This window comes from Melitaea cinxia, chromosome 18, assembly GCF_905220565.1.
Source record: "Melitaea cinxia chromosome 18, ilMelCinx1.1, whole genome shotgun sequence".
Taxonomy (NCBI): Eukaryota; Metazoa; Arthropoda; class Insecta; order Lepidoptera; family Nymphalidae; genus Melitaea; species Melitaea cinxia.
In genome coordinates this window covers 5,306,437-5,332,254 of record NC_059411.1, presented here as the reverse complement: position 1 = coordinate 5,332,254, position 25,818 = coordinate 5,306,437, and the positions used below count along the sequence as shown (strand labels likewise).

At 38.6% G+C, this 25,818-nt stretch overlaps 1 protein-coding gene across 1 annotated transcript; it reads right to left on the bottom strand.

Moving 5' to 3' along the window:
* Positions 1–15,747: 15,747 nt before the first annotated feature.
* LOC123662464 (dolichyl-diphosphooligosaccharide--protein glycosyltransferase subunit STT3B) lies at positions 15,748–25,502 on the bottom strand. Its single transcript, XM_045597305.1, has 15 exons — positions 25,321–25,502; positions 25,015–25,233; positions 24,670–24,913; positions 24,276–24,474; positions 23,435–23,606; positions 22,077–22,255; positions 21,242–21,429; positions 20,895–21,085; positions 20,185–20,287; positions 18,989–19,231; positions 18,481–18,578; positions 17,648–17,776; positions 17,223–17,307; positions 16,660–16,683; positions 15,748–16,346 (listed from the first exon to the last, which is right to left on the bottom strand). Exons 1-15 carry the CDS (start codon positions 25,500–25,502, stop codon positions 16,269–16,271), a joined length of 2,334 nt encoding a protein of 777 aa, XP_045453261.1. The 3' UTR covers positions 15,748–16,268.
* Between the last annotated feature and the right edge of the window lie 316 nt (positions 25,503–25,818).

Below are 25,818 nucleotides of genomic sequence, written 5' to 3'. Positions count from 1 at the left end.
GCTCTGTCGAGATAATCTATATTTCTATTACAACTACGTGTGATACATTAACGTAACTCGTGTAGTAACTACACTACCTCGTTTATATTGAATCGTTTGATTTTATTGCGAGCTCAGCTCACTATTACATTTGCTTGTTTGCTCACTATCTTGTTGTTATTTTTAATTTTTAACTTTATTTTCTAGTCATACTAGATAAATATATGGAGCATACTTGATGCGTGAGTTTTAGATTTAATTTAAGACAACGTAATTCAATTCGTTATCCGTACCGTAAATAAGTCACATATCGAAGCAGTTTTAGAAAAATATTACAGTAACGAGATACCGCCTCTGTGAATCTCTGAATTATTTTTTAAGCTCTTGCGTACCTAAATGTTAGAAACAAAGTAACGTAGTGCCAAAAGACTTTTCACTAGTGAGGTTACAGTTGCCATCCATTGTCATGTATGCGTTATTTACAATACGCAATACCGACGTGTAATAACAGGCATTCACAGAGGTGGGTGGCAAAAATAATAAAAATGAATGTAATGATATTTTTTTACACAAATATTATCGAAATGCTCAAAATACTATATTTTATGTTGATAATTTTATTAACTAGACATTTGTTGTTGATCGTTCTATTGTATCTTAAATTATTTGATACTCGATGTGTAATTAGTTAATTTTCGAGTGTAAATTATTTTTAATGGATGTGTAATATATGTACTTAAATGGTGTATGTACGTGTACCTTACGTGTTGTGATATGTACTATTTATTATTTTTAATGATCAGTGTATTATTTAAATGGAATGTACAAATCGAGCAATAAAATGTGTTGCTCAATAATGTAACGATCGTCGTAGATCTGCCGGCTATCGGAACTATTAGCAGCTGCCTAAGTCGATTTCAATAGACGTATTCTGCGGTTGTGAAGTTTAATAATTCAATTTTCGTCTTCCGATACTTCGTTCCCGTATCTTAGTATATATTTATTTCGGCAGTATTCCTTGTAAAAGACATAATGTAATTTAAATACATTTAAAATCGTTTACTGTATTAATTTAACCCATTTAGGTTAATATTTATTGTTATATGATTAATACAAAGCGTGTGACGCTATCGGCTTTACGCAGGAGTACAACTGATGTAACATTTTACGAGTATAGTAGTTGATGCTGTAAAGAGACTAATGAACAATCAGACGTAAAGAACTGTGTACCGCGTGTTGGAGGTATGCCTATGTATCCGTTGTCCTTCCATCTGTACCTGAATGGAATTCTGCCAAACATGACACGAAGATTTTAAGATCGTAGTCTTGGTATCTTTCTAGATATACATATATTTATGAGGATAAAAGGAAAATAAAACGTTATGTATTTGTATATCACTAACTCGTGTGATTATTTGGTTGTGTTCTTAATCTTAACAATCTAGGCGAATTTTTGCGATAAAACTGTTAATTCTATAATTAATTTTCTCGAGTTGCCAAATAATGTGAAGTAAATTTATAAATTATGTTATAATTAGTACTTACGAATTAAGTATAAAATTGAGTACTATTAAACATAGACGGTTGATTTAGATTAAGGCAAGGCTTTAACTAAATACCTACACATACATAAGGTTTACATAAAGGTTTAGGGTCTGTTTTACTAGTTGTGAATAACGCTATTTGACGCATGACAGTATCCGACAGTACAAAGTTTTTAATTCATTATTCTTTTTACCATCGATTCCTGCTATATTTATATTAATTTTTCATTAATCTTAAAGTTGTAGTTTATTAATTGATGAGAAACAATTCCTACTGACCTATTCTACTTCCGAATTCAGCTTTTTAAGTCTATTTGTATCGTAATCCGTCAAATAGCGTTATCCTCAACTGGTGAATCATGCCCTTAATGAAAAATATTAATGCTTAGAATCTGCTGAAAATATGTGCCATCTATTTTGTAGTAGAAAAACTATTTTAAATTTCGTATTAGGTAAAAATTATATATAACTATAACAAAATTTGTCACGGTAAATATAAAATATTTAAATTCTAATTACATTTACAAATCTTTTGTTTAAATCGTATCCACTAAATGCCTCTATCGGTCGTTAATGTAACACGTTTTTCGAAGGTTTTATTTTTACCGTGGCTATTATGTAATTCATTTATATCAAAATTATTTTCATAAATAAATAAATCGTGTTACGTAAATATTAAATATTTTTTCAAATAATGATACCGGTAATTTATCTACATCTACAACATAAAAATTACAATTTATCAAAGACAAATCCCTCCAGAATATTTTTTAACAATACTCTTAGCTCCTAAGACTGAAAGATATGTCAAATTCTTAGCATTGATTCTCATATTCGCTCTTCTCTCTCATTTTATGTAGGTACATCACAATCATTCGCTCATTCCACGTGCCAAATTTTCACAAGTCAGAGTAAGTATAACTAACTTCATATACACCTGAATAATACTCATAAAAATGAGTCCTCTTTTTCAAAAAGAGAGTAAAAAAGTAGTCAGCTAATTAAATCCCCCGCCAAATTTGTAGCACGTCTGTAATGTTACTAACTAAAATTAAATAATTTATATACAATTGAGAGACAACAATTGTAAAATATTTTATAACGCCATCAAAAAACTAAAACAAAGCGTACATATAATTCGTCCCACATGCAGCCGGTACATTTGTTCACATAATAATTTCTAAATATTTAATAATAAGATCAAGTATTGGACAATCTCATTTCGATTTAAATATAGAAGTGCCTTACAATTTTCTTTTGTTGTTGTTTTCGTTATTTTGTTTTATTTAAATCAGGTCATACGAAGCACTGGAAATTGCATTTATTGTGATCCACTAAATCAACTCTGCGCGAGCAGAGTCGCTGCGAAGTGGATCAGTGTTAGTTCAATCGTTGCTAGTAAATTATTTTATATGTTAATTTATTAATTTATTTTTAATAATAAAGACAGTACGGGCTAACATTGTTTGTGAATAACGTTTTTATCATTTATAAAAACCTGTCAGCATAGACTAAAGTTGTCGTTTATTACGATGTTTATAGTACAACGGCATATTTAAAAACAATAACTACGCGTCAATTTAACAAATGATAAATCTACGAAAGTGTAATACAATGTATACTGTAGCAGATGACTGCATAAAAACAGAATGACTTTATTGAATTAAATTATAATAAGCCAAATGTAATGTATGTTTTAACGATATCGTGATGTCTCCTTTGCGTTTCGTTCGCTAACTATTTACTGATTCCATTCTCTGTAACCCAAAGTAAACTATATAAATGTGTATATACTTATTTATTTGTGTCAACACAATGTTATTATATATAGTATAAATGTTTTATAAGCCTAAGTGGATATTATATTCTTCTAATTTTGTATCGAATAAAGTGTGTACCATTATATGTCTTATATGATGATAGAGGTGCCATGAGTCCCTACTCAATGTGTAATGTTACCGCGAGCCATCGATATTAAAAACATTAATGTAGTTGAATTCTTTTTCATTCAAAAGTTATTTATCGAACTAATTGACTTAAAAGAATATGTTTCTGGCCTAAAATATCGATGGTCGTAGTAATACGATACCGAACATCGTACGTACTTTAATTGTAATTTAACAGTAGGTAATAAACTGACACGTGCCAAATGCACGATAATTTGATATTACACTCTGTGTTGTGATTTTGAACGTTCTGTAAATTACCAAAGTCTTTAAATACTATAAAAAATGTAGACACCTTTTTAGATTAGCACAATTCTTCGCGTAGTCATGTTAGGTGGTAATGGTTGTAAGCATTTAGATTTAACACTGAAATAGATATTCATTAAAAGGTGTAAATGTATTGCGTATAAATTTTTAGATTCATTGTTATATTAAATGTGATGATTCGTAAAGAACAACGACACTCTCGAGTCCTGTCTCTCCCGCTCTGGGCGACTCTTCACAACTTCGCATATCCTTGAAACAATAAGTAATAAAATAAAACTATATATATATTGATAAATTTATTAGGGTAACTAATTTTATAAGACAATGACTATTACGTGATCTTTTAGATTGTCTTTATTAATAAATATATGGTGAAGGTTTTGTCAATTCATTTTTTTCTTTTTATCCCTATTACCTCAAATAAAAACACAAACACAGTTACTCAATTGGAATAATTCAAGTTATAGAAGTAAATACATTAATAACAAAAATACAATCAGCTACACAATTTTTAATGAAAAACTAATTGAAATATCCATCCACGGAAAATCCGTGACTCTAAAGACACCATCCACGGAAAATCCGTGACTCTAAAGACACCATCCACGGAAAATCCGTGACTCTAAAGAAGTAAAAAAATAGCCATTTCTAGCGTTTTTTCCGTGTCTCTCTCTAAGCACGTTAAAACTTGAGAGAAAAGTTTCATAAACTAAACAATTTATGGCGTTCTCCGTGACTGCACGGACTTAAGACACGGAAAATCTTAAAGGGCCGGACAAACGCATCTCGTTATCCGTGACTCTAAGGACTTAAAGACATGGAAAATCTCAAAGAGACGGACAAATTCATCTCGTCGTCCGTGTGTTTATGGACTTAGAGAAACGGAAAATTTACATTTTCAGAGGTTTCTCACGTCATTTTCCGTTGGATGAAAGATTTCGAGACACGGGAAAATACAAAAGTGAAAATTTTACTTTTTTATTCTTTATTGCAAGGGTTTAGAGCCACAAAAATATCAGAACTGAAAAATAAATTATTATCGAAAGAATTACACTGAAACAACTAAAAAGAACGGAGAGCACGCTAAGCCTTTGGTCTCGGTTGTTATCATGTACACCTGATAGCGATCGTTACTCATAGTAGGGAATATATCCGCCAAGGCGCCAACCCGCATTGGAGCAGCGTGGTGGATTAAGTTCTGATCCTTCTCCTACATGGGGAAAGAGGCCTATGCCCAGTAGTGGGATATTACAGGCTGAAGCGGTAACTAAAAAGAAAAATCTTTTTCGAATATCTGTTAGACTGTAAGATTGACCGACTATAAACTCGTATATTCTAATCTGTTAGATAATTTAAAAATTTGTATTAATTGCTATGAAGCATAATTATACGTATACATTACAATCGTTCGATGATAGAACAAACATGTTCAAAATCTCTTATTAAGCTAATATCCTTATTACTTACTAGCTGTACCCGCGACTTCAGTTCGCAGTTACAAAAAAAAAGAAGCCTAACTTATTACTTAAGCTATCTGCCAGTGAAATTCCCGTCAAAATCGGCCCAGCCGTTTCAGAGATTAGCCGGAACAAAGAGACAGATAGACAGACAAAAATTGTAAAAAATGTTATTCTGGTATATGTACCGTGTATACCTACATCCATACGCATTTACTAAAAACCGGTTATTTTAATATTACAAACAGACACTTCAATTTCATTTATTTGTATATATATATAGATGTATAGATAATCATATCTTCAAAAACGCACCATGAGGTCCTCGTGATGTGTCTTCTACAGAAATCTACCTAAAAATTGAGCTTTCAGGAACGCACCGTTTAAAAAAATATTTTTTAATGTACTTTGTAGAAAAAAAATAAAAAAATAAATCGAACGCTCTACAGAAAATATTCAGACAAATCAAAAAGATAATTCAACGTTTGAGTCCACGGAAAAGTCAATGTTTGAGGCCATGAAAAAGTCTATGATTGAATCCCAGAAAATATCGATCTTTAGATCCACGGAATATTCAATTTTTAAATGCACGGAAAAGTCGATGTTTGGATCCACGAAAAAGTCATTGTTTAAATTCATGAAAAAGTTAATGCTTGAATCCACGAAAAATTCGATGTTTGGATCCATGGATAATTCAAAGTTTGAATCCACGGAAAAGTCGATGTTTGGATCCACGGAAAATTCATTGGTTAAATCCACGGAAAAGTTGATATTTGAATTCATAGAGAGAATTTGATGTTTGGATAGGCAGAAAATTAGACTTAGTGGTATTTTTCTCTACTCTCAATCAAAGCATATTAATGCTTAAAAAATAATAATGCAACATGAATCGAAAAATTCACTACTAAATCTACTTCTGAACTTATCGTTAGAGTCACGGGTTTTCCGCGAATGGTGTCAATAGACACTTCGTTGAAATATATACATTACATACCTCGTTACCTCACTCAAGTAACGAAAGCTAGTCACGATGATTAAAGATACTAACCATGTTGCGGGTACATTTCATTCTGCGCACAAACATTGTGCTTGCAGCTCTTAAATGTTTTGTTATCCTACCTCATATACTGCATAATTGTTGTTTATTTATATTTTGGTTTGTATTCCTTTACTTAATATTCAGAACAACTGTGACTTATCGATTGTAGCACACACAAACACACATATTTTAATACATTTCTATTCTTAGTGTAAGTTTTAAAATATAGAACTTCGAATGTAAATATGCCAAGTCAAACCCAATAAGGGTTTTAATGGCATTATTACTGTAGAAATAAAAATCTGTATGTAATATATAAATAAATAAATAAAATAAATAAATAACTACTAAATCAATAACACTTTTACCAAGACATAGCAAATAACTCAACTCGACTTTAAAAATCTATTTTTCAAAATAAAATTATTCGAATGAAACGACACTAATAATATATAACACCTGACAGAAATGGTCGCCAGTTATAATCCGAGCTTCTTAAAAGATTCATGAGTTTGTTCATAATATTTAAAATTATGCTCATCTAGATACGAACCCTTTTTTTTTTTTTTTTTTTTTTTTTTTACGTGGGGAAAATCCATCATGGATACCCTCCAGCGCGGGGGCGCCAGAGGGTTATGTCAGACTCCTACTGACTAAAAACCACCACGTGTTAGCAGTCATCCGCCTGGGTGGGGCGAGAGGGGTCGCGCTAGCATTCGCCACCTCGCCTCAGCGGTAGGCCCGGACAAAGCTTCCGGGCCCCGGCATGATGGTGGGGTGGCCTCGCTCACAACAAGGCCACCCCCAGACGTATGGGGTCGTGTCGTCCGGCCGGCCGAAGTCCCCCGACTATCGGCCGCCGACCCCACTATTACGAGGGGGGGAGGAGGTGGGCAAACCGCCTTCTCCTTGCCCCCGTACGTCTGCGCCGGAGTGGGCCAGCAGAGGCGTCTTCCTCTCTGGCCCGCTCCGCGGTCTCCTTCTGCGTCATTACCTCTTCGCAGAAGGAGACCACCGCCTGCCACGATCTCTCGCTGTCAAGCATGGCCTTTACGACACTCGGCAGCGAGAGATCCCGTCCGATAACCGCTGAAAGCGTGCGCCGCTGCGGTTCCCAAGTGGCGCACGCCTCCAGCGTGTGGAGCGCCGTATCTTCTGGCGCTCCACACTCGTGGCAGGCTGGAGTCGCCTCCCGTCTCGCGATTTGGTGCAGGTACTTACCGAAGCACCCATGTCCGGAAAGCACCTGCACCAGACGGAAGGTCAGCGGCCCGAACCGCCGCCTCACCCACTTCCGGAGGACCGGCTTCACTGCGTCCACCGTCCACTGCCCGGGGACTGGCGAAGCCAAGTCCTCCGTCCACCGCCGCAACAGGGTGTCCTGCGCCAGCCTCTGCATGCGTGCGAGCTCCTCCCACGTAGGAGACTCCCCCCGGGATCTCCTCGCCGCCACAAAATGATATGTTTCGGCGAGGATCTCCGCCTGCAGTTCCCAGGGGGGATCGCCGGCCAGCACGCACGCCGCCGTCCAGGACACCGTCCGGTAACCGCGTATCGCCCTCGTCGCGATGACCCGCTGCGGCCGTCGCAGCTGGATTTTGTTGGCGCGACCGAGGGCGTCCGCCCAGATGGGTGCCCCGTACATGGCCATACTCCGGATGACCCCGGAGTACAGCCGACGGCAATGGGCACTCGGACCACCCACGTTCGGCAGCAGCCTTCCCAGTGAGGCGGCGGCTTTCACGACTCTTGGGGCTAGCTCTGCAAAATGAGCCCCAAAAGCCCACCTCCCGTCCAGGGTGAGACCCAGGTACCTCATCTGGGTCCCCACCCGGACCGAAACCCCATCAACAGTCACCCGCGTACCTGGACGGGGTCCCCCTCGAGGCCCATGGAACAGTAGGGCCTCGGTCTTCGTCAGGGCGACTTCCAGCCCCAGGGCTCGTATACGGCCGACCACAAGTGTTGCGCCAGCCGTGGCCAACCGCATTACTTCCGCGAGGTCCCTTCCTTTTGCCACGACTAGGGTGTCGTCGGCGTAGCACGAGACCCGCACACTTGCGGGCAACGTGCCCCGAAGCACCCAGTCGTAGCCGATGTTCCACAGGAGCGGTCCCAGCACTGACCCCTGTGGAACTCCGCACGAGACACGACGTCGCCGCAGACCGTCGCGCCCTGGCAATAGGACCTCGCGACCCTGGAGGTAGTCGCCCAGCAGCGTCCGCAGATACAGAGGCACCCGGTGGTAGCGGAGTGCCTCCAGTATCGTCGCGTGTGGTAGGCTGTTAAAGGCGTTGGCGATGTCAAGCGAGACAGCCAACGCCTTCTCCCCGTCGCGGACCGCCGCCTGCGTCCATCTTTTAAGCCATAGCAGGGCGTCTAATGTGGACCGCCCCGCTCTGAACCCGTACTGGGCCTCGGATAACCCGGGCTCAGTTACCTCCAGGTGCCGGACGACACGGGAAGCCACAACTCTCTCCAGGAGTTTGCCCGCGTCATCCAGCAGGACGATGGGCCTGTATGCGGAGGGCGAGTCGACGGGTCGCCCCTCCTTCCGCAACAGGCACAGCCGTCCCTTCTTCCACGGCTTCGGGAATCGCCCAGAGGCGAGGCAAGCGCTGAACAACTCCCGAAGCCGATCACCCATCTCCTGGAGGGCGATTCCCAGCACCCGGCCCGGGATGCCGTCCGGGCCGGGCGCAGTCCTCTTTCCATGCAGGCGGCGGACTGCAACCTCCATTTCCGCCTCCGACACAGGCGGGATGGAGCCCTCGTCTAGTTCCTCGACGAGAGGGGAAACGTCCATGAGCGGGGGGGTGTGGTTGGGGTCTCTTGCGGGGAAAAGCCCGCCCAACACCCTGTTCAGGACCACGGGGTCCAACGACTCGGCGACCGGGGGCGTCTGATGCCGGAAGTTTTTCCGGGCAGCCTTGTACGGACGCCCCCATGGATCCCTGTCGAGGCTCGCCAGGGCTTCGTTGAAGGCTTGTGACTTGGCCTTGACGATGGCCAGCTGTAGTTTGCGCTTGGCGTCGCGGTACGCCTCGTATAGCTGGCGCTCGACCTCCAACTCCACGGCTGGCATCTGCTCGTCTGTCCGGCCGTGGCGTCGCCTCCTACAGTGTCCGTAGGGTCGCCTTGCCGCTGTGCAGGCGGCTCGGAGTTCCGCGATCTCCGAGCTCCACCAATAGACCCCGCGGCGTTCGGGACGGTGCCGGCACCTCGGCATGGCCGCGTCGCACACGGCCGTCACCGCATCGCGGAAGTGATCCGCCGCAATGTCTACCTCCGGGTGCATAGGAGTAGCGGACCACAATTGGACGATCGCCGCTTCCTTCGCCAACTCCACGTCGAGGCGGGTGACGGCCCAGCGCGGAAATTGCAACGCCGCGTGCCGAGGCGCACCTCGGCTGTGGGAGGTGGAAACCTCGAACCTCACGTACTTGTGATCCGAGAGAGTCTCCACCTCCGACAGCACTCTCCAAGTTTGCACACGTGCGGCGATGGACGGGGAAGCGAACGATACGTCCACCACGGACCCCCCGTTGTGTCGCACGCACGTGTGGGCCGACCCCGTGTTTAACAGGGTCAAGCCCGCAGTGACTGCCCACTCCCTGACTACTTCCCCACGAGAGTCAGTGAAGGGGTTGCCCCAGTCCCGGGCCTTGGCGTTCAGGTCGCCGAGGAGGACGACCTGACGTGGTGCCTGTCTTCCAACCGCAGCGACTAGGAGGTCTAAGAAGGCCTCCAGCTCCGCTACGGTTTTGTTGGGGGAGAAGTATGCGCCCACCACAGCATACTCTCCCCACTTGGCCACCACGTACCCGGGTCCCCTCTCTTCGACTGAGAAGGGGAGGCTGCCGTCATTGGATCGACTCACAATGGCAACGGTGCCGTTCAGGTCCGCAGCCCAACAAGGGTGTGAGCTAGGAACGAAGTACGGTTCCGCCGCCACTGCCACGTCTATGCGCCACTGCGCCAAGGCCTGCATGAGCAGATCTTGGGCCCGGGCGCAGTGGTTCAGGTTCGCCTGGAGGAAGTTGTGATGTCTGATCTGGTCCATACTATTCAGACATCACAACCTCCTCACCGTCCGCCACCGAAGGGACGACCCCCTCCTTGCCGATCTGGCTCGCAGCCGCTGGGGTGGCCCAGGCCCCTGCGGATCTACACTTTATCTTCGCAGGCTTGCACCTACGACCGCCCATCCTGTGGTCGGAGGGCTTGCCGGACTCCACGCAAATAGCGCAGCGCGGGGTGACCTCTTCACACGCAGCTGCCTTGTGGCCTGCACGTCCGCATCGGAAGCACAGGTCACCCCTGTCCACCGACGCTGGACACTGAGGGCGCGTGTGGCCCAGTCCCATGCACTTGAAGCAGCGCATGGGCAGTGCCTCCAGAGCCGTCACGCGTGCTGAACTCCATCCGATCAGTAGCCTGCCCTTTTCGGTCAGCGTTTTCGCTGCCGAAATCGGGCAGGAGACCACGATGGAGCTCGTGCCATAGAAGCCGGAGCGTAATGCTCCGGCCTTTACGAGCCCGACGTCAATTCCCGTTGCTTTGGCGACCACCGCTGCCACTCCCTCCTTAGTGGCCGTTTCGTCCAGGCCCGAAATCCGCACCTCCGCAGATTTGACGGGCCTGACGATATTCGCCACCCCAGACAGGGCTCCACGAAGCGATTCCGCGAGCCTGTCCGCCTTCGCATTCCTTTCAGAGCCAGAGATCTCCAGCATTCTCGCCCCCGTGGCCGTCTGCCGGGAACGGATTTGGTCGATACCCAGCTCTTGGAGGTCGACTTTTTCCTGGGCCGTCCGAAGGACGGAGCTGTACGTCAGCCCCCTTTCCACGGCCTCCGGCTGCAGCTGAAGAACGACTGCCGCGGTCTTCGGCGTCTTTAACTTCGGCTTGGCAGTCGCTTTCGCAGCCGGCTTTCCGGACGGCATGGCGGTTGACTTCGCGGTCGACTTGGCGGCCTGCTTTGCAGAAGATGCAGTGGTCGGCTTGGCGGCTGACTTCGTCGCAGGTGCAGGGGCAGGGGTGGAGGACTTTCCCTTCCCCTTGCCCTTTCCTTTCCTAACTACTGTTGCCCAGGTTTCCTCCTGGGCGGCAGTGGACGGGGCCACCGAGGGAGTGGCTGTCGTCTCGGGACCACGAGGTGCAGGTGACGTCTTAGGTGGTGTGGATGCCACTACCTTTGCCCTTGGTGTAGGACACGAGGTCTGGGCCGGCAGCAGACGGGCCTCGATCCCCGCTAGCCGAGTATTAAGCCTGTCACCGAGTGAGCAGGTCAAGGATCTTATTTCCTCGACCAGCTCTAAACCCAGCGAGGGCGTAGACGGCGTTCGCGCTCCGGCATCAGTAGCGGTGGCAGCGGCGGTAGTAGCCGCAACCGCATCAGTCCTGGCCTCGGTGACGCCGCGCCGCCACGCTTTGACCTCTACCTTCAAGGCCTCCACTTCCAGTTTGAGGCGGCGATTTTCGGTTCTCAACCGCCTCGACTCCTCGGCTTCGCTTCGGCTCGAGAGCGCGTCAACCACCTCGGTAAGGGTCTTGGCGGACCTCTTCAGTCGGGCCACAAACTCCCCCTTGAGGTTGCCGGACTTTTTGGCAACCTCTATAATGCAGGCAAGGCCCTCACCTGCGCGCGCACGCAGCTCCTGCGCATTTAATGCGCTGGTATCCAACGCCGCTAGGTAATCGGACTCGTTTCCAGAGGAAATCGGAGTCGTACCTTCCGTAGCGCTACCTGGCCTGTACTGCCTGCCACGCAGTACAGCCTCCAGATCATCGAAAACAGTCGCCGGAGCAGATTTTAAAAATTTTGCCCTTGAACTCGAGCCTGCTTTCGAGCCCAACGGCCTCCCACGCCTGGCAGTGATAGTTTTCGAGACTTCCGTCTCCTCCGTCTCCGTGTCCGAACCCACGAAGAAAACGGAGGAGGACGATCGCTTCTTCGCCTCGGTACGGCCCTGAGAAGAGCCCTTAATAGATACGTCCATTTCGAGGTCAGACTCGACGTTAGACTCGTCCAAACGACGGTCGGCCTCAGCTTGGCCCTGAGAAGGGCCTTGGGGTTGGCCCTGAGAAGGGCCTTGGGGTTGGCCCTGAGAAGGGCCTTGGGTTTGGCCCTGAGAAGGGCCGTTGAGTTGGCCCTGAGAAGGGCCGTTGGGTTGGCCCTGAGAAGGGCCGTTGGGTTGGCCCTGAGAAGGGCCGTTGGGTTGGCCCTGAGAAGGGCCGTCGGCTTGGCCCTGAGAAGGGCCTTTGGTACGGGATCGCAACAGCATCGCGTCAAAATATTCGTGAAGCGCACACAACAATCGATCACCAAGTATAGTTTGCAAGGTTCAGTCACCCGCCTGCCACCTGCGTTACCGGGGTCAGGACGGGGTCCAGGGGAGACGACGAGGACGTACTTATCAAACACTTGGGGACTCCCCCATCTAGATACGAACCCTGCATGAACCCTGAATTAATTCTTAGACATACATATCTGCTAAAACACTGGATCAACTTGATAGATTGGACTACAATTTTTCTTTTTCAAAAGACAAATATTTTTTAGAAAAAAAAATTGATTGACTACGATATGGTAACCAGCCGGCCTAGCATGCATACAACGAGATATCTCTTGACGAGAGAGAGAGATAATGTCTACATCGAGTATTTTCTCGATTACCCTAACATGCGCACTACGAGAGACAAAATTCTCTTCCGAAGACTTCGCCTTGTCGAGTAGAGAAACATTATCAACCATAATCACAACTGAATATCATTCTTATTTCTTATGTCGTAAAGTTGAATTTACATGGTTATTGACCAATCGTGCCAAACCGGGATGAGCCAACGTTTGTATAGTTTCAAACGAGTGACACATGTTTTATTTAACAATGTTCTCGGCCTTTTGGCTAAGATAAAAAGTGTATATCTAATTTAAAAAATCTAATATGGAAAATAAAACGGCGTAAGTAAATGAATTTAATTATATATGTAAAACAATATGCTCGTGTTGTGCTTTATATCTTGTCGCACATTAGATAATTGTAATTCTATCACGCATTGTTTTTTTTTTTTTTTTTTTTTTTAATTTTTAAAATTTTTTGAATTTACTTTTATTCTATTTAATTTTATTTTTACTTATTGATTTTTTTAATATAATTTTGTTTTGTTTTTTATTCTGAATGTTGTCTTGTCTTGTTTTACTAACCCAGTATGGACTTATACTTTGGTCTGAAATAAAGTATTATTATTATTATTATTTAGAATAAGAAGCAACAGGGCGCAAATACGTTTTTTGTGTCATTACATGGCACACTTCACTCGACTTTTCGCATTTCCCGCTCTTCGTATACCGAAATTATATAATTATAATAGGGAAACGCCATGGTATACAAAAAATTGGCACCCGGTTTTATTTATTTTTTATTTATCGTCTTTCTCGTCGATAATATTGAAAACGAGAAGTTTCTCTTCCTAAAACGACAAAATTCGACAAAATTACGATGTCATGTTAGCTTCCGTAGAGATAAATATCACAGATCACTAAAATTTAATGATTATCTCTTGTATTGACGTAACGAGAAGAGTATCGCGTGCACGCATGTTAGCTACTGTAGACATAGAGAGATAATACGAGAAAAGGGGTAGACAAAATTTTGTCGTGGCGTGCATGCTAGGCCTGCAGAGCTCCTGGGGAGGGGTGAAAATAGGGTCAGCAATGTACCTACTTTCGATAATTCTTGTATTGCATTATCTATGGTAATGACTTATCTTACGTTTACCATCAAGTGAACCGACGCTTATTTGCCAGAGGGTCGTTTAAAAAAAGACCACAACAAACACACAATACAACAAGTAACAAATGTAAGCGTCGAGTAGGTATGGATAGAAAAACCTTTTGTATGAAACAAGAGATTGACCACTACTGTTCCATCACCAGGCAACGAATACCCGAATGAGTGGCGCCATGAGGCAACCAAAAATAGACTTACAAGAATACAGCGTTCGATATGGAAGACGTCGCACATGAAATATAGGAAAAAATTAATAGAATGCGCATCAAGAAAGTTACGCAGCAAATACGTCGACATATTTTTAAACGTATTGTCACAATAAATTAATATATTCAGATAAATAAATAAAACAAAACCATCATATTTTATCCGTTTATTAAGAACATTGTAAACTACAATGAAACCTCAATGCATATCATAAAACTCTGTTAGGAATACGAAAACTAAAACAAAATAGTGCTGTGCAACAATAAAAATAAAACACTTAACATATTCAATCAGACGGTACAATACTGTTACCGAGACACGATAAATAATTCGATCCGCCTTCGAAATACAATTCTCTGGCACAAGTGACGTTAAGACAGGTTACCTACCTATTTACGTTACTGGCCAACTTTGTACAATTAAAGTTATAAGCTTGCTCAAACGGTTTTAAAATATATTACTTACATATGTGTTTAAATTTTTGCTTCCAATATTATGTTTATATTTATCTTTATTAAGGGCCTTGTGATCTAAAAACTATTTTGATTAATGACGAATCAACAAAAAATTTTGAAAGACAGAAATTAAATATCAACAAACTAGAAACAGTAATAAATTATTATTATTATAAATAATTACTGTACATTAAGTATTTATCATTATATGTAATTTAAAAAAAAATCTGCTCTAGATACCATTTGATACAATATTATTTCAAAATAGTTGAAGCGATTCAGTTAGAACCATTCATTACTTTTTCTTGTAATGATAAATGTTGGCCAGTACTTTATAACTTGGTGGTACAATATTCCCAATATAGCCCCACATATAGTATTATTTCATGTAATGTGTAATGTAATTATTAATAAAATTAAAATAATAGGTAAAATCGTATTGTTTCTGATAAAAAAAATAATATGATAAGTACTTTTAACAAAGTATATACAAATATTATTACAGGAATATTTTACAAATTAGGTTTCCTAAGCTATTACAATTTTTAAAAACCTTTTTCTTCGCGTTGTTAATAAATAAATTTTCTCACATTCATACAGATATTGCATCTGTGGCAACATTGTCTATCTAATTAATTGAGATTTCACTAAAAACTGCACTAAATGGATAAATAATTCTAATACAATATTAAAAACTATTTCAATTTTATACCAATGGACGTAGCAATTACAAACACGATACCCTTTTTGAACGATAGGTACAACACACTTTCACATGGACAACAGCCTCAACAAGGTTTAGAATTTCACTTTATATCAAACTATGTACGTTTTTTTTTTTTAATTGCCTTAATAAAATTACATTTAAAAAACTCTTAATAGTATATAAAGTAATTTTAAAACTCTAAACCCAAGCAAGCCAAGTGCCAAGTCGATCTTGAAATTTTTAATTTACTACAAAAGTAAATTAGTCGATTATGGTGTCAATTTAATAAGAAAGATACACAAATATAATAATAATAATAATAATCATTGTAATAATAATAATAATAATAGTCCATTGTGCCAGTATCCATGTAATCGGTGCTAAAATAAGTTAAAACATATTTATCTAAAATTTAAGAAACATCTTTAGTCTAATTGTCTACATGATTATAAAGAATTGGTGTCAGTCGTAGATCAAATATTCGCATCAGTGGTTACGCGCTACATTATTCATTTTTCAAAACAAAAATACAGATTTTTTTGACAATGCCAAATGCAATGTTTACTCAAATTATAATAATATAAACAAAACATGTCGGAAAATAAAACTTTTTCTTTATATCTGCGATGCATTATTAATAATGAGATTTGTAAAAAATATACTTTAGAAACTCAACAATCACGTTAAATATATGAACTACAACAAAATATTGTTACTTTGAAATTTAAGTTCTTAGATTCAATAATGGTAGTCGATCTTATTGTGCAGATAGTTAATTAAATAGTTTAAAAACAATGAGACTGTCTTATTTATTTTTTATCTGTGGAACATAGCTAAGTAACATCGTTACCACTGATGCAGGCGATTTATCTGCGTCACTCCAGTTTTGTCACTTTCTTGCCCTTCACAAGGGTGGGCTTGTTCTTTATCAACCCTTTTCTTCTCTTTGATGTCTGTAATAAAAAATAAGAAGGACTTACTTATTTGTAAAATTACTGTCAATGATAATTTAAGTTAAAAGAAAAACACTAGCATCGTGTTAAAAGCTATTTTTAATGAATATTTTGGTCCATACACATACATTTTAAATACACATTCTAATGTAATTATTCACATAAAAATGTTTTGAAATTATAATTTTAATAATTATTTTAAATATTAGCAGCCAGCATGCAAGTCGTGTATAACTCTGTTATGTAAAAATTAGCATTTACTAAATGAACACAACAACAAACATGAGAACAGTAATATATACTTGTACAGTACCATTGGTCCTAGGTCGTAAGCAAGCTGCAATGAAATAGAAATCTTAGACATCTCTTCTTATTTACTATTTAAGATTTAAAAATTAAATACCATTACATTCGTTCGCATCGTGTTGCGCTATAGCTTTTATTAAAAAGGAAAAAAAGTCATTTCTACGGACTTTTATAACTTTTGTATACATCAGTAAAAGAAAAGAAAAGCTTTAAGATATAGGTATATTTCAAGCTGTTATAAGCTTTATTTTTTCCACTTCAAAATAAATTTAAAGATTGTTTTTTTTTTTTTATTTAAAAGATAAACACAAGTAATAGAAAAGATATTAGAACCCTACAACAGATTATTAACTACTGTTCAGCTGACTTGACCAGGATTTTATCACACTAAAATAAAAATTCCGTGTAAAGTAGCTGCTATCGACTAAATTTGGCTTTCTTTGTGCATTCTTTGCTCAAGATAAAATAACGCTCTAAGATAACGGTGTGGTCTCTATGAGCATAAACACTGTGGTGCTTAACTAGCCTAAAACTTCATTAGTAGTACTATATATATACGAAATTAATTACCTTCTTCGATAAATTATTGCTGGTTACTATTTTACGCTTAGACAGCGGCAGCCTCGGTCGATTAAACTCATCGGGCTTCTTTACTCTAAAAAAAAATTGTCATTTATTACAAAAAGTATTTTTTTTTATTATTTATTTAATTATTTATTTATTTATTTATTTTGATTTGGCAATTCTCGTACATAAGTATACATTTGCCATTATCAAACGGGAGAAATTTTTTCATGTATTTAAAGGAACGGGACATGAACGGGAGCAAAAAATAATTTAGTAGAATTAAAGTCGAGCGAGGCGGGACGAGGCGGGGCGGGGCGGGGCGGGGCGGGGCGGGGCGGGGCGAGCCGGGGCGAGGCGGGGCGAGGCGGGGCGAGGCGGGGCGAGGCGGGGCGAGGCGGGGCGGGGCGGGGCGGGACAGAGCGCCGTACCTGTAGATGCGCACGAGCCAGTGCTCCGAGGTGTAGGCCTCCTCCAGGTGCGTGAGCCGGAAGCCGCGGTTGCCGGGCAGCGCGCCGCGCGTGCGGTCGTAGCCCGCCGGGCTGCCGCCGCCGTCGTACCTGCGCCGCGCCACTTTAGTTAACATACGGGCAAATGACAGCACTCTAGTATGGTATGGTTAACACGGGCTGGTTTCCGCAACTCGACGACTTTGCGCCTATTTTGCGTGTGTGTGAGCACTCTGGTAGCGGTGCCAGTGAGCGCGGTGCCTGAACACCCCCTAGTGCTCGAATCGCGTTCGGGATGGAAATTTGTATTTGTATATTTGTTGCCGTTATCTGGGGTCTGTAATAGTGGGTCTCCCCACCGTACCTCGGAGAGCACGTTGATCTGTCGGTCCCCGGTCGAAATCATAAATTCCTAATAGCAATCGTTCCTCGTAGTTGAGTGTGTAATACGTGGAGCGGCGTGGTGAAGAGGACAATGCCCTGCAGTATCCACTGCTTTAGGCTAAATGAATCCATCAATATATCGCCTTCTACGTATAAACTCAGAAATTACATTAAGTATTTGTAATCAATACTACAGTCGATTCTAAATAAAATCTAGCAATCAATCACAATCACAATTGATTTAACAAATCCTTGGTCTCTTATTTGATTTACGACTATTATATGAAGTGTCAAACAAAGATTCCATTACCATAATGAATAAAATTAATGAGAATCTATCAAGTAAAAGTTTACCGCTAAGAGTTGATAAACTTACGATTAATAATTTCTATTATCCATTATTTTTCCACCTTACATTTTATCCCACTCACCTATAATATGATAGTTTGTACATGAGACAATTTAACATTGTTTTAGAAGCTTCAGAGTCTATTCTATATTCTCCTCTTTCTGTGAAATAGTCTGCTTCCTGTAACAAAAAATTAAATGAGTACGAGTAGTTTAGTGAGTAGTTATTACAAAAACGAAAGTATCTCAGGTAGGACTACTCTCAGTTTCTTAGTTCGTCTTTTGTGTCTATCTGTGTGATATTTTCATGGCCAAAAAAAAATTTTTTTATGGATAGCCTATTTACTAAGGAAGGCTATTTTTTCTCAAATTAAGGCGTGTGAAACTACGGAACACAGCTAGATAGTATATAAAGTATTTTATTGGTGGTATATAAAGTATTAGTCATTAAAAACTACGAGTAAAATAATCAAATTAAAAATTAACACATGATAGAATTTTAATAACTATAAAAAAATCATATAATTTTTTAGATATTAAAAAACCAATGTAACAATGAAATAATATCTGTTTTTTTATAACATTACTTACATGGATGTCCTTAGGATGTTCACCCTCTGCGATCCGAACCATCCAGATAAACTTATTGATATCGTCTCCAGAATAACCGATAGCCCCTCCAAATATAATAAGTACATAGTCCACATCCAACATAGTCATTATATCGTACGCAGCGCTCTCGTTACTAGCCATCGCCTTACCAACTAGAGCTATGTGGGAGTTATTCCAAGTATTGTTATCTACTAGTGTTGTTCTATTACCCATGCCAGCGATCTGGAAGAAATAACTGTGTTAAAAAGAAGGTTTTCGACTTTCATGGTCACTAATAAATTGATTTATATGTATAATGGGATTTTTTAAATTCCAATAAGTTGACACTACGGCAAGCACTTGTGACTTGGTGGTTTGTACCCCTTTTTGCATATGAAAGCAATAATAATTTCAATTCAAAGTATTACAAATTGATGTCACATCCATATATTCCTCAAATTCACTATTAAAACTGGAAGTCCACTATTAAAATTCTTAATAAAAAAAATTTACTTAAAGTTGCGACAACTAATATGAATTATGTAAGAAATAATTGTATTTGCTTGCAAACGAAAGAAAAAACCGCCTTCAGTTACATCGACAAGTAATATAACGTAAATCGACGAAAAACATATACACATTATTAGATATAAGTCGAAAAGTACTTGTTAGATATGAAACAAATTTAAATGGGACCTGATATGCACCACCTTCTGATAAAAAAAAATAATCGAAATCGGTTAACCCACTTAAAAGTTCTGAGAGTACATACATTAAAAAAAAATACAAACGAATTGAGAAAGGAGTGAGAAAAAGGAGGAGTCTTTTTTTTGGAAATCGGTTAAAAGACGTGCGTTTGTAGAATTCACACAGAAATGAAACCTCCGAAACGTAGCCTACGTAGCCTTTTCACTGAGAATATAAAATACTGTGTAATGTATTCTATCTCTTTCCCCCTTTTACATTTCTGTGTTTGTTTCTTTATCTATTATATATTCATTATTTATTCTATATATTCCTTCGAGTATCAATGATTCGAAAGAAGTTTCACTTCAAAAAATTAACCAAGTATATAGCTTTTACAAGTTTGTCATTAAGTAAATAAGACAAATGGAGAGTTCATCGAGTATCATAACAAATCAATTGTACATAAATATTCCGACTATTTTAATATTATCATATACCATAATTATTACCTGATAACCATAATCCCACCAGGACATTACCCTAGCATCTTCCGCTGTGTTCTGTGACAGCCAGCCATAAGCTTCCCTGAAGTCATCTAGAATTTTGCGGGAACTAAAAAAAGAGTTGTAACTTAATAAAATAGATCGTGATAAAATAGACATTGAACGCACAGAATACACAATTTTGAAACACACAGTCCAAACACACACACAGTTTTGAAACACACAGGCCGAAGACGGGCAGCAGCGTCTTTGGTGCGACAAAGCCAGCCCTGCGGTCACCAACCCGCCTGCCCAGCGTGGTGACTACGGGTAACACACATGAGCTCACGCATTTTTAGCGCGAACTTGAGGAGGCCTATGTCCAGCAGTGGACTGCAATAGGCTGGAACGATGATGATGATGAAAATAGACATAATGCTAACCGGTAGTGCGTGTAATCGGCTAAAACCGTCTGTCACGGGTTCAATTACTCTCAAGGACAGATATCTTGATTTACATAATTTTTAAAATATAATAATGCATATTACTAATATAAATGCGACCTGCTTATACTATCGTAATTACAAACAAAATTATAAATAAACAAATGCCACACACTCAATTATCTCTAGTAGGATAAGTAGTTATCTAGAGCATCAGGTAAATCAGATAGTACATTTTTTTTTTGTGAATACTGCGCCAAAAGTGTCATAAAATAATTATACAATTCAACTTACCCATCATTACCATAACTGGCCAATACAATACTAGGACTCGAGTAGGCATTAGAAGTGGCCCAAGTGCAGTGTACGGAGAACAGCATCAAGAGGATCATGAAAACTATAAGCGTCCCTGAACGAACATTCATGCCCAGACCGGACTCCAATGGTAGTGATGGTTCGTGTGTACGCTTCTTTGGTTTACCAGCCTGTAAACAAAGTTATTACAATATTTTATTTATTATTATTATTATTTTCTGTTCACGTTACACAAAAGTTAAAGACATATCCTGTTTTTATAGAGAAAGAAGATGTTGTCCAGCAGTTAGACGTAGTAGGCTGAATCTATCAATATTCAATCTTACCTTATCATACAAATTTTTGGAGTCTTCTGTCTCGACAGGCGCAATCTGATCTTCATCCTCCTTGAGAACCAATTCAAGTAATATGGAGAAGGCGATTCCAGCCAGAACACACACCACTGGTGTTAATGTTAACATGAGTCGGACCATCACACCAGCAAAGTAAACAGCACTTAGAGCATATAGTGCCACTGTAAACAAAATCATAAAACATAATTATATAAGATTTTAGATTGACATGGTTACTTCTATTACGAAAATTATTAGAAAACGGGATATTCACCAAGTTTATTAATTTCGATTTTATTAATATCGAGCTCCGCAAAGCGAAAATAATAAACATGGTAAATATCCCACTTTCGAATAATTTTCGTAACATAATTATAGTTTTAAATTGTAAAATGACTACTCAAAAGTGCTTTTGAAGCCTATTTACAATAAGTAATTTTTGATTTCTATTAATTATAAAAAAAAATAAGATGCAAATTAATCTCATGTATAAAAGGTTCCATACAGATTAAAACTTTTGATACTACATATTATTAACACCGAGCTTAAATCGCCGAGAAAAACGTTTTGTTTTTTTTTTTGTGGGAGTGGAGTACTTTCTTTAATTTTTTAAATTAAATAAATTTTATTATTTTAAAAATCGAATGCTAATTATTATACACTATTTTAAAGACAGCCAGCTATAGGAAACACTAATAGATATATAGAAATATATCAGAGTAACAAAATTATAGGTATCTGACACTGACTAGATAATGTTAAAAATCTAATTTTGAATTTCTTAACCAATTAATAATGTAAAAAAAAAATTTGAAAAATAAATCCTTACCAAAGACTCTCTCATCATTAATATTTTTTATGCAATACCAAAGTCCCACAGGGAATGTACATACAAGTACATGGAGGTCAAAGAAAAATGATGACCATGTAGTCGGCTGATGTTCCGACACAGACGCTATGATTGGAATATGGATCTTAGCGTAACCAGTGTCCCACAGGGAGTAGAATCTAGAATAAAAATGTGATCGTTTATATTTAATAACTAATAATCATAAGTTTTGAAATAACGAATACATTTTTGTAAGAAAAATTTAAAAAAAAAAGCATGGTTTTACAACTGCGTCAGTTAGTTGCTAATGAACCTGAAAAAATTCTTAAGGACTAGGAAACCCCCATAACACACGAAAACTTTATTAAAATCAGTTCAGCTATTTAGGATTTCAGTAACATAGCTATATACTTATTAAAGTATTGCTCATACATAAATGTAACATTTACTGATTTCAGATATGTCGAAAAACATATAATTACATCATATAATTATCACACATAAATAATATGTATCAGACTCATATTTATTCCTACAAATTGCTGGTAGCAAAGGCTTTCCTAAGATGTTTTATTTAATACATAATAGTTGACATGTACAAAATACATTAAAATTATACCAATATAGTTTCTGTGTCGTTAGACACTGTTGGAAATTTGCATTACAGTCTCTCCATGCAGAGGTTAAACTAACTTCAATACATAGCATTACTAATAAACATAACTACTGATATTCAACCATTTAATTATATTCTTATTTAAATGCCTGAGAAATATTGTTGCAAAACATTTACAACAGTATATATTACAAAGTATAGCAATTTTATGCTCCAAATTTTTACTAACACAATCATATAATAAAAGATTGCAATTGTTAAAACAATATGCATGGATAACAGCTTTAGCTACCGTTTTATAATATGAAATATCAGAAATGAAATGGAGTTAATCAATTTGTAATAATATGATTGAGTGAAATAGGGAAAAGTTCTATATTCGTAAAATTTGGATTATTTATTAGTTTTGTTTGTGTAGGTAACATGAGGGAATGATTTATTATGGCACATCATAATTTTTATAAACATTGGATTTTAAGTATTCTTTACCATCACAAAGCTACCTCTGTATTCAAATATTTACTGAATGACCTGTTTCATAATACTCATTGTATTCTCAATATCCCACTACTAACATAGAATCTATTATTATAAAACATTCAAAGAAAAATTCTGAATAGTCAAACTGCTTGTAAGTGATACTGTTTCAAACAAAATAAACATATAACTTTTATTCAAATAGAAATTTAAAAATGTACTATAAATAAAATCCAATAAAAAAAAGTGTTTATTATTAACTCACCTTCCACTCCACGGAGCGATTACTCCCATATATGTAAGCAGAACCACGGCAAGGAATACCGTACCAGCGGCGATCAAACCTCCCAAGATTAGCAACTGTTTCCATTGTCCTTTTGGATTTAGACTGTGTAAATACTTCAGAGCTCCAATGGCCATTAAAAGTGCAAATACACCTAAAAATTTAAAGTTAATATTACTTTTTAATTAAGACATTTACCAAATACTGATTGAAATAGAATATATTAAATAATAATTATTGTAATATGCTACAATTAAATTCAAATAAAAATGACATAAAATCATAGAAATTATTGCTAGATTGTAAATTTTTTATGACCAATAAACAACACACACAAAATTTACTGATATGAAAGTATTAAATCGTAAATAATAGAAATAGAATAATAAAAACTATGTATGCAGTAGCAAAAACTAATATAAAAACTTTATATATCTTTTAAATATATCTAGCAATGCATACATTTACTAGTATTATAGTATATAGTATAAAGTATGTTTCATGCCAATATAAGACATGCTAAGCAGATTTTCACCTTTTTTAGACTCCTGAATTTTTATCACAAATATTGGATATACATATAGACTAAAGTCAATGATTAAACGTTACATGACATTTAATAATGTATAGTTTGTTTATTATGTACATTTTATTAGTTATAGTTATGAATTAAAAAGTATTGTTTCATATCCAGTCTAACTACTCTTAAGTCCTCAAAAAAAAGCTGTATGTATTAATTAGCAGACTGGTCATATTCTGCTTGCAAATATATAACAAAAAAAAACTCTTACTAGATAAATCATTTTACAGTACTTCAATTTACCTGAAGCAGCCATATGTTCACTTGTGCGGATTGGCTGGAATCCAACAAATGGAATCTGCATAGACAGCAAGAGACCTATGATATAGAAGACTGTGTAGCTTACAAACAGTCTTTGTGAGAATCTTCCCATAATGAGTAGTACAAACACATGTAGGGGTATCAAGTTGATGATGAACACATAACCACCCCACGCTGAGACCTAAAAGAATTTGTTTGAAATTTAAATATATCATTGATCTCAGGCATTTGGATTATGTAAATATTTTGCAATAAAAAAAGTTTATTTATCAAATCTTGAAAAAAAAATTGCACAGAATTTTTAATTAATAATATTTAATTTAGATGATAATAATAAATATTCTTTATTAAATTAATTTAGTAACATGCAAATTACCATGTAGAAGTATGACAGAGCTGTACAAATTGACCAGAAGACGGATCCAGTTTTTATACTCTTCAACCACAAATAATAAGTGAACTGTAGAGCAAATATGGCAATACCCTCATTGTCATAACTCCCCGCTACAGACCTACTGCTGTAGCCGGGTATTATTGCTATAAAGCATGCTGCAAAGAGACCAGCTCCACGAGACCATAGCTCCGAAGTTAACAGATAAGTGGCTATAGCTGTTAAACCACTAAAAATATAATTTTAAAAATGTATATTAATATAATTGATAACATGCCTTTACTGATTATAGGCAGAAAATTAAAATGATTGTTCTATGTTAATTTTTACCTGAATACGGGTGCAAGAAATACACATATATCTCTTATATGAACAGGTATATTAAGTGTATGCAGTATCCAATGTATGGTCCCTGATGTGATCATAAGACCAGGGTAAACAGTGCCCCCTACGATACGTCCCAAAGGGTACCATGCTCTCTCATCAAACCAATTTAAAAAATTGTAAAATCCATGTTGTACCATATACGCTGTAGATCTATAGTTAAACCTAAAAGATACATTCATTTTATTTATAAGAGGAATGCAAGTGGAAGATGTTGAATATTATTATTACAGATACTATAGTATTGCTTACCAAGGATCGAATTCATGAATGATACTTTCAAACCGTATTACAGCGAAAAGCCGGGATGCAAAACCGGCCAACCAAGCCAGTAACAAAACTGTGACCGTGATTAGAGTACTAAAGCCGGTCGTATTGTTAAATATACCTTTACTCCGTACATTGCCAGTTTTGGCCTCTGCCTCTATCACCATTTTAGTATGAGATAAATTTAATGACTATCCTAAATAGGTACTCATTAAAATATTTCTCACATCAATTTCGACAATACGATTTACCTACTATTCCTATTGAAATTGATTGACTTTTGGCTGACTGACACGTCTCTCCTTAACGTGATACTTGCCAGTGGAAATATGTAATTATTTTTAATAAATAATCTAAGATCATTAAAAAAAGATTATGTGTAATTTTTAAACTACATATAGATATTTAAATATCAAAAATTCTTTTTTTATTTCTTAATAGAATAAAAATAAAGTTTACTAATATTTATCTTATATTTTTAAG

What these genes read in the sequence shown, in the direction of transcription:
- LOC123662464 (XM_045597305.1), bottom strand. Translation starts at nt 25,502, where the DNA reads ATGGTGATAGAGGCAGAGGCCAAAACTGGCAATGTACGGAGTAAAGGT. An exon ending in ATCGCTCCGTGGAGTGGAAG is followed by an intron (nt 22,256 to 23,434) that starts GTGAGTTAATAA and finishes TTTTTATTCTAG; the next exon opens with ATTCTACTCCCTGTGGGACA. An exon ending in TACAAACTATCATATTATAG is followed by an intron (nt 17,777 to 18,480) that starts GTGAGTGGGATA and finishes GGCGCGGCGCAG; the next exon opens with GTACGACGGCGGCGGCAGCC.